Source organism: Mytilus trossulus, chromosome 7 (genome assembly GCF_036588685.1).
Source record: "Mytilus trossulus isolate FHL-02 chromosome 7, PNRI_Mtr1.1.1.hap1, whole genome shotgun sequence".
Taxonomy (NCBI): Eukaryota; Metazoa; Mollusca; class Bivalvia; order Mytilida; family Mytilidae; genus Mytilus; species Mytilus trossulus.
In genome coordinates, this window is record NC_086379.1 from 50662940 (window position 1) to 50680283 (window position 17344).

Below are 17344 nucleotides of genomic sequence, written 5' to 3' on the forward strand. Positions count from 1 at the left end.
AATGGTTCATGAGAAAATGCACGGACATGACTGGAAACACCATTTTTCAATCTTTCAAGAACCATAACTCCTGAACGGTAAAAGTCAAAATCGTCATTATTAAACTTGACCTCCATTTTGTCACCAGTAACAAAATATTAAAATTTTGGAAGCCTTGGTAGAACAGTTCATGCGTAAATGCACGGACACGACTGGAAACGCCATTTTTTAATCTTTCAAGAACCATAACTCCTGAACGGTAAAAGTCAAAATCGCCATTATTGAACTTGACCTTCATTTAGTTGTCAGTAACAATATATTAAAATTTTAAAAGCTTTGGTAAAACGGTTCATGAGTTAATGCACGGACAACATTTGATTGCCGCCCGCCCGACCGACCGACCGCCCGACCGACCGCCGAGCATCCCCAAATCAATAACCGACATTTTTGTCACAAAAATCCGGTTAAACAATATTGACGTTCCCAATGGAGGGGAAAACGTACTGTCAACAAATTAATCCAACAAGGCTACATGTAATTCTGTTCAAAAGGCATGTTTCCGAACAAAATGTAAATATAAAAAATATAAATGTAAAACTTCTAGCTTTTTGTTCTCCTGAAATAAATGCATTTCTACAGTTTACAACAGTGCCATGGCAGTTTAAAAGTATGAATATATGTGAGCTAAAAGTAAACATAAACTGTAAAGCCAAAACAAAATACAATTCTATCAGGGATTAGGTCATATCCAAGATGGCAGCGCTTATTTTTTGCTGATCGAGTAACCAGGCTCACACAAGTCCTAAAGTCCTATATCGGTAAATTTATGAACAAAAACATGGACATTATAAACTTTGATGACCCCGCTATAAAACTATTAATTGAAAGTGATTCAATAACTGATTGTTATCCACATTCACACCTTCCAAAAAAATTGGTCGATCCAACAACCGAAAAAGGGAAAAGTTGCCAGTTCGAACAAATAGATACAACCATCTATGAAGATGAGGCAAGAATGGTTGCTTTCAGAACCACATACGAACGAGTGCAACCTTGGATAAAAGCACTGAACATATTTTATTTTGAGTTCTATGGAAAACATTCTGACAAAGAAATTTCCTGGGTTGACAGCCCCCCAACGCTATCACAAAGCCAGTCGCTCAAGTCAGTTACAATTGACATCAAATCAACAAAAGATAATAAACTTCTGTATAAAATAACATTCTTCATAAAGACTGGCCTGATTCAGTGTCAAGGAAATAATCATGAAAAATTTGTAAAAAATGACTTTCCGCAACTCCTCAAATTAGTTGAGAAAATCATGCAATCCACTACAGATATAAATATTGATCATCAGGGATCACAGAGTGAACATTCAGAAACATCCATTAAACAATCATACACAAAAGATCAACATGTCAATACAGATGAAAATGGAAATTATGCAGATAATATTAAAAGGCTTCAATTTGGGCTTACAGAAACTGTATCTAAACTTGAGAGTAGCAATTCCTTTAATACAGAAAAAATATTAAAAGCCGTTACAGACTGTGAGAAAGCTATAGAGAATATACCACAATCGATAAAACAACTAAAATTGACAGCCGTTGAAACTATTCAACCTGCAGATGTTACAGCACTAAAAAAAAGGTGCAATTACTTGAAGATGAAATTCAGTCTTTAAAATCGCAACTACAAACAGAAAAAGGGAACAATGTCCTTCTCCAGGAGCAGTTTAATACTGCCATTAAGCATGAACAGAGTATGTTGGAAGACACCAGAAATCAAATAAAATTAATGGTATCTTCAAATAACAATGAAATTGATTTTAAGTCTAAAAGACTTGAAGAAAAAAATGAAGAAATTACTCAACTTACATCTTCATTGAATATAGTGAAAAAGAAACTTGATGAAGCTCAAGATGAAATTCTCCAACTGAAATCAAATATATCGGCATCCCTTGATGAAGCAACAACACGTTCTATTCAAAAGGAATTAGTTCGAGGAGTTCCCCCAGCTAAGCCTAAACTACTTTTTGTAGGAACATCTAACATTCAAGGTATACATGTGGAAAAATTAACCCAAGCTGCAGATATAAAAAAGGTAATTCAGTACACTCTAGATGATACGTCAGAGTTTCTATCAACATTTACCGATACTCCAGATATGCTGGTCCTTCACTCATTAACAAATGATCTTAAAATAAAGCAACCGACCCAGTGCGTTGATAGACTGTTTCATATAATATCTGAGGCATCATCTAAATGGCCACTACTTAAGTGTGTCATCTCATTCACCACTCCAAGGAGGGACAGTATAACAAATTTCACAAATGCGCAAATAATAAATGCTTTACTGAAACAAAAGTTCAGTGGTGTCGACAATATTTTCTTTGCAGACCACACAAATATGCTGGTAAATGGAAATCCTAATGACAATCTGCTCTTCGAGGATAAAATTCACTTAAATGACAAGGGAATATCAATACTTGCAAGCAACATCAAAAGAGCAATACATACTGGGTTGCACATTCCTCTACCACCTGCAAGGCCCCGAAGTAGATCCAGACAGAGACCAAACCGTGGACGAGGACGAGGACGTGGGCGTGATTATGATTGATTTATATTGACTTGTGATCATCATCAGAACTCTCAACAAGAAGTTGATCTGATATTATACTATATATAGCTATTTTTCATTGAAATTGTTTTTTTATTGCTTGATCACTACTATCAGAGATACTTATATAAGTATACATTATATCTAAGATCATATTAACAAATTACCTTCAGAGCTATATTTTTGTCAATTATAAGCAAGCTCCAAGAAAGAGGTCTTTGTAAGTTTATAGATTATTTTGATTTTTTTTTTTTTTTAGTCATATATTTCTTTCAAGAAATTTTTTATTTTATTAAAATTACTGTTAAGGTATAATGTCAAGATTTTCAAACCAATCCTCCATTAAAATGTGTTTCTGGAATGTCGGTGGCTTAATTTCAAAATATAATGATAAAACACATGATCCTCTTTTCATACAAAATATTGAAAAATATGACATGGTCTTTTTAGCAGAAATACATACAGGTCCTAACATAAACATGAACAGAATGGGATCTTTTCACTATCATGCAATTTGCAGAAAACAATCTAAGCATAATAATAGATATTTTGGAGGCTTAGCAGTTTTGATTAAAGACAAATTAAAACCATATATTAAAATCTTAAATAATACAAACCCAGATTATCAATGGGTACTTTTGCAAAAGAATTATTTTGGTTTTACAGAAGATCTGTATATATATTTAGTATATTTTCCACCTAGTTGTTCAGCATACACCCAGCGACTCGACCAAGACATTCTAGATTGTATTGAAAATGATATCTCCACATTTCAAAAACAAGGTAAAATTTTACTCTGTGGAGATTTTAATGCTAGAGTTTCATCGGAGCCTGACTTTATTGCTAATGACAGTAGTAAATATATCCCAGTAAATACTGATTATACAATAGATAAAGAACTTCTCACTAGAAAAAATCAAGATAAAGTTTTAGATACTAGGGGAAAAGACCTATTAGATTTATGTATAAGTAATCAACTGAGATTTTTAAATGGAAGAGTGCTGGGTGATATGTTTGGTACATATACATGTCATACACCAAACGGGTCTAGTACTGTTGATTATGTTATTCTGTCGGAGAGTATCCTGGACCAAATCTTGTATTTTAAGGTCTCAGATTTTATACCAACATTGTCAGATACTCATTGTAAACTAGAATGGGAAATACTTGCTACATATAAGCAAGAAAGTCTATTTCAAGACAAAAATACACATCCCTTGTCACCTAATTTTAAATGGGATGATGATTCGGCTAATAACTTTCTAATGGCACTGGGCTCTGCTGACATTCAAACCCAATTACACAATTTAAACAATAAGACAACACACAACTCACAAATCTCAGTTGATGACACATGTCAAGAGTTAAGTAATATTATACACTTAGCTGCATGCAAATCTTTAAAAAGACCAAAAATAAACAGTAAAAAACATAAAAAACACAAAAAATGGTTTAACAAGGACCTAAAAAATATGAGAATGCATCTTTTAAATTATGGGAAAATATACTCAAAGCATCCAAAAGACCCACTTGTTAAAAATCATTTTTACAAACTTTATCGTCAGTACAATAACACAAGGAAACAAACATACAGACAATACAAACAATCCTTGCTTAATCAATTAGAAAATTTACACGCAGACAATCCAAAACTATACTGGAACCTTATAAATGACTTGAAGGACACCAAAAAACATGATGAAAATTATTCTACAATTGATTCATCTACATGGTTTTCACATTTTCAAAATCTGAATACTTTACAGGACAAATTCAAGGCACGCCTGGAAGAATTACAAAAACAGCTAGATAAATTAGAGACAGTAAAATGCTTTAATGAGCTTGATATTTCCATAAAAGACACTGAAATATCAAAAGCTTTAGCTAAACTAAAACCTAACAAAAGTCCAGGGATGGATAACATCTCAAACAATATGTTAAAACATGGTCAATCAATTCTATTACCTATTCTTAAAAAACTTTTTAACACTTGTCTTTCTTCTGGAATTTATCCCAAGTGCTGGAGTGATGGTTACATCTCAACAATTCACAAATCTAGTGACATTACAAATCCTAACAATTATAGAGGAATCACAGTGACCAGTGCCATTGGAAAAGTGTTTAATAGTGTTCTAAATAGTAGGTTTGATGATTTTTTATTGAAACATAAATTAATTCATGAATGTCAATTAGGTTTTACAAAAAAAGCTAGAACTTCAGATCACATGTTTATTATTAAATGTATTTTTGATAAATACTGTAATTCAAAGGATGGAAGAGTTTATGCCTGCTTTGTGGATTTTCAGAAAGCTTTTGACACAGTCATTCATATTGGTATTAAGTTGAAATTACTATCTGCGGGCGTGGGTACTTCATTTTATAATGTTATTAAACACATGTATGAATCAAGTAAATCTTGTGTTAAAATTCAATCCAGAGTAACAGATTTTTTCCAAATAAAACTTGGAGTTAAACAAGGGGACAATTTAAGTCCCAATCTATTTAAGTTATTTATAAATGACTTGCCAGAGTATTTAAAAGAAAGTGAAGACCCTGTAATACTTAATGAAAAACCAGTTAATTGCTTATTATATGCAGATGATTTGGTCCTTTTATCAACATCTGCTAAAGGATTGCAAACAAGACTAAACAACCTAGAAAAATATTGTAAAGATTGGTGTTTAAGTGTAAATCACACCAAAACAAAGGTTCTGATATTCAACAAAGCAGGCAGACACATTTGTGAAAAATTTACTTATGAAAATATGTTGATTGAGAGTGTAAATAATTATAAATATCTTGGTTTGCACTTTAGTGCATCAGGGTCATTTTCATATGCTCAAAATGAACTGTATAAAAAATCCTTGAAGGCTTATTATAAATTGTACAAGAATTTATTATCACTTAATCCAAGCATAAATACCAGCTTACATGTATTTGATCATACCATAAAACCAATACTCCTATATGGGTCTGAAATATGGGGAACTTTTAATCCATTCTCAGCAAGATTCAGAAATGGAACTTTACCATTTGAAAAAAACTAATCCAGTTTAAAATGTGAGCGACTACATATAAAATTTTGTAAACTGGTTTTAGGTGTTCATAAAAAATCCATGAATTTTGGAATTTTATCCGAGCTAGGACGATTCCCACTATATTATGATGTGATTAAATCCATGTTAAATTACTGGTATCGCTTGGAAAATCTTGATTCCCAATTTTCTCTTCTTAAAGATGCTTATGTAACATCACAGAATCTTTCTCACTCAAAAAAAACATCTTGGTATGGCTCTATGAAGTCAATTCTTGAAATGATCCCAGACATCAATCATCTATCTTCACCATTACCAAAAATTAATAGCTTCAAAGCTAATATGAAAAAAATATTAAAATCATATTTTATAGACTTGTGGAACACTGAATTGGTAAAGCATTCAGATGGTAAACTTAGAACTTATGTTACATTTAAATCAGTTTTTGGAAGAGAAAAATATCTTTCCATTATTGGGAATTTTGAACAGAGACGAAGCTTAACAAAGCTCAGAATTTCATCACACCACTTAAGAATTGAGTCTGGAAGGTATCAGGGTACTCTCCTAAATGACAGAACTTGTACTCGTTGTAACTCCGGAGATGTGGAGGATGAATATCATTTTTTTTTCCAATGTGTTAAATTTAATGATGACCGGAATCATCTATTTCAAGAGATAACTAAAAGTTGCCCCAACTTTTTAACTCTTAACGCAAGAGATAAACTGATATGGCTTATGAACACAGAAGATAAGTCTATTCTCACTGCTGCATGTAAATTTATTTCGAAAAATTGTTAATTATGTGGCCTTCTTGTCTGCTTCAGACACGAGGAGGACTGTGTAAATACCACAGCTCCTTGAGTACCGCCCCTTGGTGTCTGTTGCAGTAGGGAAACCTACACTATTCTCAATACCTGTTTACTGCAGTATATGTTATTTGCTGTGAATATACATAAACTTTTTTCATTTGTGTTTGTTTTTCTTCATCAGATACGAGGAGGATTGTTAGAGCTTTTAAGATCACAATCCTAGAGCATCGTCCCTTGGTGTCTGTTGCAGCTAAACAATCATTTATTTTATATTTTATATTTATACATTTTCAGCAAAATATTATAAAATCAAGTGAGAAAAAAAAAAAAAAAAAAAAGTGGGGTTTGCCACATCTCTGGAGTAGCAACTCTCAAATACTTTTTTATTTAACAAATAATACCTGTATGACTATTTCAATAGTTTATTTGACAATGTTATGTAAAATACTGTATGTTGTATCAATCATATATGTTATGTGTATATGCCCCCCTGGGGACCTAATTTGGAAAATAAAATTTATCTTATCTTATCTTATCTTATCTAGCAAAATGCTGCAAGCATAATTATCATATAGCCAAGTTTGATTAGAAACATACTATATAAAGGATTTTATCCATAAACTTTACTACTACATGCACAATTGATTACAAGTTAAAATGTACATATGACTGTTCTGCATCTAATTTTTTTCTGAAAGCAGAAATTGCATACAAAAGGATTGGAAATCAACCCCTGTTGCAACCTTAAGAAAGGCAGATAAAACAGTTAATATCTATAAATTCAAACCGAAACTGGGCTTTTTTTAAAGATGAAAGTTACAGATGTCTATACATACAATTCATTAAAGAAAGAAAGTTGAATGCTAATATATGTTGACTTTAAAACTCATGCCGAGCACCTTTTCTTTTTTACCCATCTAACTTAGCGTGCAAAGCATAATCTAATAGTGCTACAATGCATGCTTGATTATAATTTAAAAGAAACTCCTCCAAATATTCTGTTTATATCAAATTGCATATAATACACCCTCGATCTAAAAAGGCGGCTATAATTCTAGCTATGGAGGGAACTAATAATGCATATCAGAGCAAGCAGGCGTGCCACGACTCGCCTGGTGCCGTATTTCTTTGCGGCTGTCTTCTTTCGGTTTGGGTGTTAGGTCGTCTTCGTATGTCTGCAGAAGGCCTTGCATTGCGTCTTTGATGAGCCGCCTGTTCTTCTCTTTGGCGTCTTAGCTGTTCACGCTCATATAATTGTTGAGCTCGTTGTCTCTCCCGACGTAGTCTATCTCTACGAAGGTAATCGTCGTATGATGAGTATCGTCTGCTAGATTGTCGCTTCACTAGTGGAATAAATTCGTGTATGCATTCATAAAATTAAACATTGTGTTTAAACTCAAATATTAGTAAAAAGTTAAAGTGCTGTAATGCTGGTTTTCCAGCGATCCAGCTGTTAACCTATGTAAGTATATGAGTCATTTTAAAAGTATAACAGCGTTCAAACTCTTAATTTTGCACTAGTCTTTTAAAACCAAAATAAATGAACACCCCACAACCGTAATTAAATTCAGATCTAACAAATTAAGATCATGATTTCTACATGTACAAATGAACACATGAATAAGCCATTACATTAGCATTTTTAAATTTGCTTATTTGTCTTTTTTTTAACTTTAAGAATATAAATTTGATCATTTTAATGATCGTTACCTTTGAATTCTTTAAACCATTGAAAACCACGATTAGTGGTTAGTGCTTTTTTCCCAGTCAACACTATTTGAATACTAATTTTATATTTTCATAAAAAAGGATCGTTTTTCGAGTAATCTTAAGTTTGTTTTTAGGGGGAAATTAAATGTAAGAATTTAAGCATAGAAATAGTTAATATACATGTATATTTTTCATGCGCACAGGTGGTATCAGTTACTAAGCTTACATGTAACTTTCATTAGCAACGTATGTTAAAATCAATTAAGATTTTTTAGTTAGTTAGAATTAAAACGAAAAAACACGTTAGGTTTTTATTATTGTAACAGATATGATAAAAAGTTGGATATGCAAATCTTACTTCTTCTCCTCCGTGGGGTTATTTTTATTTCAGTATTTCCACCATTAAACACCTTTTCACTGGCCTCTCTCCCCGTCAATGCTGCAGGCGGTATTGGTAACAATACATTTGTCTGGTCATTCGATGTGTTTCTGTGATGTGTATATCCTCTAGAGTCTTCTCGAATGATGATATTGGTTGTTGGTATATTCAGATTTCTTTCTGGTAATTTTTTTTTAATCACATTTCCACTGTGCTTGATTTTTTTCCATTTCTTCTCTGTTTTATGGAAAGATTGAGAGAAAAAGACATAAATTTTCATAAATGCATACATGTATAACAATTCTTAGGTGTGACCGAGGCTTAACGTTTACTCTTAAAATGTTCTTTTGACTCTCCTGACTTCATGGAACATAATTTTAGCTTTATGCTTTTTACATTTTTACTGTCAATGTATTAGATCAAAACCTTATTTCACAAAAATGGGAACTTCTATTGACAAATGCGTTGAACAGTTATGAATGCTGCAAACTAGCGACAACCATATCTTGCAAATTGTATAAATAAAGTACATTTTGCTTTTGTATTGGTTATGAATAGTTTCACCAAAATGTCGATCTTAGGAATTGATAGTTAAAGATTAATTTAGATTTATCCTTTCCGAGGAATGAACTATATATTTGCTACTTGAATCTCATTCAGCCCTGAATCATTTCCATCAACAAGCTGACGATCTGTAAAAAACCTCGAGATATTGCACCTAATACATATTTAATTTCTTACTTGTGCACATTTTCCGTTTACAGTGATAGCCTTGTGGACATGCTGAACATTTCCTGCCATATGTAAAAGGTTGTTTATCTAATTCTACTCTGAAAATAAACGTCAAATCAGGTGTTATAATTCAAATTAACTATTTACATTTGTTATATTCATATATCTAGAAACATAAATGAAAGACATGTGCTACATGTGATTAAAAAAATCCCACTATCTGCAAGTCAAAAAACAGAGCAAGACGTCCGGCCAAAGAACTGAGTCAGACGTTAAACGAATCGCCCTTATATTTCAGTGGCATTCAACACTACCCTTTCCTCAAAATATTCTTTAAATAACTTTATCTTGAAGTACGGTTCTCACATATGCATGAATCAAAACCAAATTTAGATAAATACAATTCTTCTATGCACGCTTCTAAAAAAATTGAAGCTGATTTTTGTTGAATGGAAACATTGCATCACTGGATGAATAAATTCTGGAAAGGTAGTGAATAAGGTTTAACATTATCTGTATCATATATGATATATGTTATAAATTAATTTATTTAAGTAACCCTAATATATTTTGATGAATAAGATGAATAGCAAGCTGTTGTTGTAATATGACAGTCATTTAATAAACCCGCCCATGTTTAGATAAGTGTATGTTTTTCTTACAATATGACTATATGTATCTCATTTCTTGTAATCGGCGGAATCTAATATCTAGAGCGGTTCAGGATATATTTTTTCTAGCCTCTCAACAGCGATTTCTCTACGAGTATACATTGTCTGTATTGTAATCTTCACAGTTTTCGGTGAATTTTAAACCTAAGAACTGTTAAGTGTAAATATACATGTACAAGAGGAAATAGCAAACTGCATTTCACATTATAATTTCAAATATTTCAAACATTAACTTTGTATGTTTGCGGTTTAGAAAAAAGAACAAAGTTTATGTTTCAGAATATTGAAGAGTGTGCAATTCGTTTGTTTAAATCTCGTCATGGTCGATATCACAAGCTAGCGTGCTCTTCAGTGACACTGTAGAGCCATATTAACGCTGAAATAACAGTTCAGCAACATTTTCTATTCTCTTTGATAACTTTTTTGATTTATGGACCAGACATATTCACTTTAAGTGATATCAGTTTCGGTTGAAATTGCCACCTTAAGCGCATTTCTATAACCTCTTGTCAGATTTTGATTTTAACACGTAACCCTTATACATTATTAAGACTGATATCCTAAAAAAGAAGAATTTGGATAGTTGTATGCGACGCTAGACTTCAGATCATTGTTTGTAGCTGCATGAAAAGATGTCTCCCTTTAAACATAACGTGTTTTACTTTTTAATTAGGATATCAAAAAATGTTTTTCGACTTTTACGAAACAATGAGTGCTCGATTCAAAATATGAGCATGCCCCACCGCCTTTCCCCAAATAAAAAGATTGATCCATCCGTTACCAACATTATTGGAACATGATAATAACCGATAATAACTTTAAAACCGAAAGCCTCGGTCACACCTTACCGGAAAGCACGAACAGACGCCTAACGGATGAAAATAAAAGTTGTCCGTTGACAAAATTGTTATCCGTTGGGAGTCTGTTGATGTACTGACTGAATAAAACGGACGTGTAACGAACACACACCGGATATGCAATGTACGAGCAACGGAAACGTACCGGACAGAACGGACATCGAACGTACATCCAACGGACATCTAACGGAAGCAAACCGGATAAAACGGATGAACAAGATATACGGAAAATCAAAGGCGACAATAATAATACATGTAAATCGCATAAATATTCAAAATGTTTCTGTGTAACTGGTTTTGGTTTGTTCTTCAAAATGCCGCCAAAGGGCAGTGTCTGGCCTGAATAAGAGCTGCTTGATTGTGAAGACGAGCCTACATGTATACTCTAAGATCGATTATGAATAATAAGAATTCATGAACCTTAAGAAATCTGACATACCAATAATTGGCATTTATCTGTTTCAGATCCGTTCATCGTCCGTTTTATTCGTTACACGACCGGTAGGAGTCTGTTGGTGGATTTTTCTTCCAGACCTCCAGCGGATGTATAACGGACACGTAACGGATACAAAACGGAACGAAACGGACAAGTACCGTACAAAACGGACGCCTAACGTTCAACGGACATTTTATCCGTTGGACAAAACAGACGTCGACGGATAACACGTATTATCGGTCGTCCCTTATAAGTTATATGGTTCGCTACTGACCCCCTACGGATCCATAGAGGGTTAGTAAAATCCATAGGGGGTGAGGCCGGAGGCCGAGTCCCCTATGAATTTTATTCACCCTCTATGGATCCGTAGGGGGTCAGTAGTTAACCGTATAACGAATTTATCGGACGCTTGACTCTTTCTGCGGCGTTTTGTTGAAAAATAAACAATGAAACACAACAACATTAATAGATGACGTCGCCATTAACGCGTCACGAACCCCATATGAAACTTACTAACCCCATACGGTCTCATAGGGGGTCACCACGTGACGGCGTTTAACCAATCACAACGTGATAATTCATCAGTGGTCCGATAAATGTCTATATCACTCTGTTCAGCTCTTAATATTATTCCGTATCATGTCTTTGTGACGTCAAATACGCTGACCCGGCCTTAATAACTTTGACCCGGACTTATCAGCGACGTCATAATGTTTGAACCGACGTTAATAACTTTGACCTGAACTTATCAAGTTATCTTTTGTGTGCTGGCGAAACAAAGCAAACACTTCCGAAACACGCAAATATAGCCCGATAAATCGATTATCAGATTATCTGCATATTGATATTGTAAAATATCAGCTGCTTGGCATTATATGAAGGCTTTTTTATCTCGTTCGCTACGCTCACTCGACAAAAAGCTTCATATCATGTCTCGCTGCTGATATTTTACGATATCAACATGCAGATAACCTGATAATCGGTACTGCTTAACGGACATGCACCAGATATGGACGGACGTATAACGGATAAGAACGGATTGAAAAAAAGTTCTCCGTTCGAGCTATCCGGTAAGGTGTGACCGAGGCTGAAGTATATAAATTTCTTGTAATTTATTAAAAATGGATAATTTCTTTATTTCATTAATTTATTACATTATTTAATATAAAAAAACGACCGATTGTGTATCTGACTACTATTCCTAATATTGAACTTTTAATTTCGATGTAGCAACATGCGAGCAGAACCTGCATATCTTCCTGCTGTGCCAAGTTGTGAAATTAAAATTACCAATTTTAAAATTTTACGAACGACATCATGACTTGGTGTACTGTTATAGAATATATTTTCTAGATAATTTATGTTCCAATTGTTATGTCAAATGAAACCTCCTTATTTAGACTTATCGCCAGGTTGTTTTATAAATTTACTAGATCTGCTAGCCTTCCGGAGCACATGAGATCATTTCTGGTTATTGATAGGATCGTGTTGCTTAGTCCAGTCATTTGTTTCATACATTGTATGTTGTGTTGTGTGTACTGATTTTTTTATATTCTAATTTTTTTTTGCACTGACTATTTCAGTTAAATTTTTTTCTCGACAAATAAGTTTGCATATCCTGCAGATATCTTTTGCCTCTTTCCTTTTATGCATACAATGGTTGTATTTGTAACCGAAGAGCATGCTTCTACTTGTAAAATCGCATGTTCCCACCAGGACTCGAACCCGGGATCTCTATGTTTCAAGGCAGCGCGTTAACCGACTGAGCTAAAGAAAAACTTCATGTAAGTTTCTACTAAGTTTTCTATGGGGAGTAATCCCTTCACATATTCAACCTTTCTTGTAGAAAAAAATTAAACTATTCTATTCCACAGCGTTAAAATTATACATGTACTAAGTCATTTATTTTACAGCTTAATATACTTACTTTGGTGAGTAGAAACAGATGAAATAGTTCATATTGTAATTGGTTGTTTTCTTACTTTCGATCATCCTCGGACATTTTATCAAAGCACAACCAACCGAATCCGATTTGGCACTGACTAGCTGCAACAGAAATTATACGATACTATTAAACTCTGACAGAAATTATGCGATACTTTACTTAACTCTGACAGAAACTAACGATACTAAACTCTGACATTCATTAAGGTCTTTCCTTTTTCTATAAGGAAAGACCTTACTGTATTTCTTCTGATTATTATTATTATTAAGGTCTTTCCTTTTACAAAAGGGAAAGACCTTACTGTATTTCTTCTGTTTATTATTATTCTTTTTCCGCCAAACTTTGACGAAGTTAGCAGCCTAAACCGTAAGACGTGTCGCTTTCATGTTCACACTTTGTATCGGTGTCATGAATACCTATCTGGAACTCACCCTGTTAGTCGAAATATTTTGTCGGTTCGGAGTAATTCCTCCGAAACCAAAAAACCTTGTTATCGTTCCAACACCGTAACCGTAATAGGTAGAAAATAAACGAAGGGTGAAATTTGTTCAGGACCAGACCCCGGTTTTTCGTTAAATTTGGATCGAAAAGATTCAACGACTCATTGGTAGGGTTATGCCCCTATGAAAATTAACCGGTGTCGGTGGACAACCAAAACTCAAAAACCGTAAGTCGTAGAGACCTAGGATCTTCACCATTCATCATCAATTCATGTGACTTTGAAAAATACCTCAAGGTCAAATGTGTATGTTGACCTTGACCTTTGACCTAACACCTTGTTATCAGAACAACTCAAAAACCATTATACTTACAGAAGTTTTAAATAGTGGAAAATGTTTTGGTCATTACGGGGCAACTTTGTTACATTTTGACCGAAGAGATTTGACCTTTTTGTAAGGGGCATAACCCTTGTTTTAGATTTCTGAAAAGACAAAATCAGCTTTTACTATATAACCAAAGGTCCTAGACCCATGGGGTCTTCAGCAATGACATTGGGGACCAATGCCCTTGACAAAGGTCAAAAGGTCAAAGGTCAAGGTCATGTACCAGATAGCGAATTTAGTGATTTTAACCTTATTTAAGGGATTTTCAATGTGTTTTAAAGATTTTCAGTGTCTTTTAAAGCTGTTTCAGGTTGACCTTGACCTTTGACCTTAAAACTTTTAAGTCGATATCTCAAAAACGATTGTACTTACAGAAATAGTAAATAGTGAAAAACGCGTTGAGGTGGATGAGGCGCAACTTTTTGACATTTGACCGAAGAGATTTGACCTTTCTATAAGGGGCATAACCCTTGTTTTAGATTTCTGAAAAGGCAAAATCAGCTTTAACTGTATAACCAAAGGTCCTAGACCCATGGGGTCTTCAGCAATGACATTGGGGACTAATGACCTTGACAAAGGTCAAAAGGTCAAAGGTCAAGGTCATGTCCCATATAGCAAATTATGTTTTTTTACCTTATTTAAAAGATATTCAGTGTGTTTTAAAGCTTTTCAATACATTCTACGTCTATTGGAACATGTATTTTACATTACAAAAGGAAAGACCTCTCAATTGTTCAAGAACAATTGACATTTTAATTATTATTATTATTCTTTCCGCCAAACTTTAACGAAATTTCCCAAAAAAAGTACGCGACATGTTGAAATGATATTAGGTATTTAGTATCGGTTGACCAAAAGCTATCTTGTGGTGAGGGCACGACCCCGTAACATTTCCTTTATAGGAGTTATCTCCCCTAACACAAAAAAACTTGTTATCATTCTAACTCAATAACCATAATAAGTAGAAAAAAAACAAAGGGTGGAATTTGTTCAGGAACAGATCCTTGTGCTTCGTTACATTTGAATCGAAAAGATTCAACGACTCATTGGTAGGGTTATGCCCCTTTGAAAATTAACAAATTTCGGTTGGCCACTGAAACTCAGAAACTGTAAATTGTAGCCACCTAGGATCATCACCAATGATCATTAATTGACATGGACATGAAAATTGACTTAAGGTCAAAGGTCAAGGTCATGACCTAGATTTTGACCTTAGCTTGTTATCGGATTTCCTAAATAACCGTAAAAGATGGCTGATAAAATGTAACGGAGAAAATGTGTGTCTTGTTGAGATCTACATTTGTTATGTTGGGTTTAAAATCATTGGACCAACTGTTATGGTACTAGGGCACCAAAACTGTTTTTGGGGTCCGAAATGATGATTGTTTGCTTATAACCCAAAAGTGGTTAGAGATAGAAAGAAACTTTGAATTGCAATAATGATCAGCATAATAAGATCTACAAAGTTAGGTCAAGGTCAGAGGTCAAGTCCCTAGCAACGACATGAAACACCTTAGCAACCATAAATTTTTGAACTTAGAAGGCTATGGATAATATAAATATGAATTTTTTAATACTGGAAATGACATTTTTGTCCCTAGCAACGACATATAAGTCCCTAACAATCACTTATTTTTTTAACTTTAAATAATATGAATAGTACATATGACATTTTTAATACTAACAGTAATATTTGTATCCTTATGAATGATTTTTGTCCTTAGCAACCACTTGTTATGAACATAAAAGTCCTTAGAAACCATATATTTTTTTAACTAAGAAGGCAATTAATAAAAGAAAAAAGGAAAGACCTATCAATTGTTCATGAACAATTGACTTTTAATTTGACCTTATATTTATATTTAGTGAACATGTAGATTTAGATATAAGAATATGTGGCATGAGTGTCAATGAGACAACTCTCCATCCAAGTAACAATTTATAAAAGTAAAGCAATGTAGGTCAAAGTACCGTCTTCAACACGGAGCCTTGGCTCGAACCGAACAGCAAACAATTAAAAGCCACAAATTTACTAGTATTAAACCAACGGTATAATCTATAGAAAAAAAGAGAAACGAGAAACACGTATGGACTACACCAACAAACGACAACAACTGAACATCACATTCCTGACTTAGAACAGGTTCAAACAATTGCAGCATGTGCAGCGGGTTTACACGTTTTAATTTTTTTTAAAGTATTTGTTTAGTTAAAAAAGGAAAAGGTGTGTTAATATGATTGCCAATGAGACAACTATCCACATGTGACATAATAATGCAGCAAAACTAGCTCAGTTAAGTCTTCAACAATGAGCATAACCTAAAATACCGTATAAAAAGCTATAGATTTAAGTGCATTTTAATTTTTACATAATTTTAATTTTTGTAATACCTTAGGAATCATATTTCAAACGTTTCTGTCCGCATCATTCAAGATTAAATAAAATATTTATTTTTTTTACTGAGGATTTCATTGACAATAATAACGATAATTAAATCATTTTGTAGTTTACATGAATTATTGATTAACAGAGATGGAAATTTGATTTAAAATTGATATGATCTTTTTTTACACTAAATAATACGTACAGTTTCGGGTATCACTATTAAAATGCATTATAAAAGAATCATTATAAAAAATGAAAAATGAATTTTGTATGTTAATAGTTCAAATTTATTAAATGTCAACACTGCTTTTTTGTTCAAACGTCATTTTAGTGTTAATTGGTCTAAATATCAGATAACTAATTTTGAAAGTATAAAACATTATAGTTATATCAGACAGAGTGGCATATGGTACATTTGTTGCTACAGTGGAGATCACTTCTAACCTCTCATTAGAACTGTCAGAATAATCTGTCATAGAACTGTTCTAACCTGTCCTAGAACAGTTCTAACTAGAACTGTTTTACCCTAGAACTGTTCTAGGTAGAACTGTCAGGATCAGTTCTAGGTAGAACTGTCAGGATCAGTTCTAGGGTAGAACTGTCCAAATCAGTTCTAACCGTAGAACTGTCAGCAGAATTGACTAAATCAGTCAGGACTGTAGAACAGTTCTAAATGACGTCACTACAGTAAGGGCACTTAAGAATTTAGAAGAAATAAATCACTTCCAATTACTTTGTTATTTAATAGCAGATTTTCTATATTTTTTACTAATCAAACGTTACATGTACACATATCGAAGTGAATTGAAGGTTATCCAACTCATCGGAGAAACATTTTTATAAGATTGCATAGAAAACATCATTGTTTACGTTTCTTCGTTCCCCGTCTTTAACAGTCTCTTCATAAAACTCTGCATTTGATTCATTGAAGTTTAATCTTAATTTACCTTGTTTACCTTGGA

General features: G+C 33.4%; 2 protein-coding genes across 2 annotated transcripts in view; one reads left to right on the plus strand and one right to left on the minus strand.

The window, feature by feature from the left end:
- Positions 1-3077: 3077 nt before the first annotated feature.
- On the plus strand, positions 3078-6665 carry LOC134726499 (uncharacterized). Its single transcript, XM_063590903.1, has 3 exons — positions 3078-3966; positions 4240-5285; positions 6624-6665. Exons 1-3 carry the CDS (start codon positions 3078-3080, stop codon positions 6663-6665), a joined length of 1977 nt encoding a protein of 658 aa, XP_063446973.1.
- An 815-nt stretch (positions 6666-7480) lies between these two features.
- LOC134725231 (cysteine-rich secretory protein LCCL domain-containing 1-like) overlaps positions 7481-17344 on the minus strand; it is a 47491-nt gene continuing 37627 nt past the window's right edge. The window contains exons 3-6 of the mRNA XM_063588882.1: positions 13155-13273; positions 9273-9361; positions 8511-8768; positions 7481-7785 (exon numbers count right to left, since the gene is read on the minus strand). Of these exons, the coding sequence (XP_063444952.1) occupies positions 7526-7785; positions 8511-8768; positions 9273-9361; positions 13155-13273 (726 nt within the window). The 3' untranslated portion in view covers positions 7481-7525. The remainder of the gene's footprint in view (positions 7786-8510; positions 8769-9272; positions 9362-13154; positions 13274-17344) is intronic.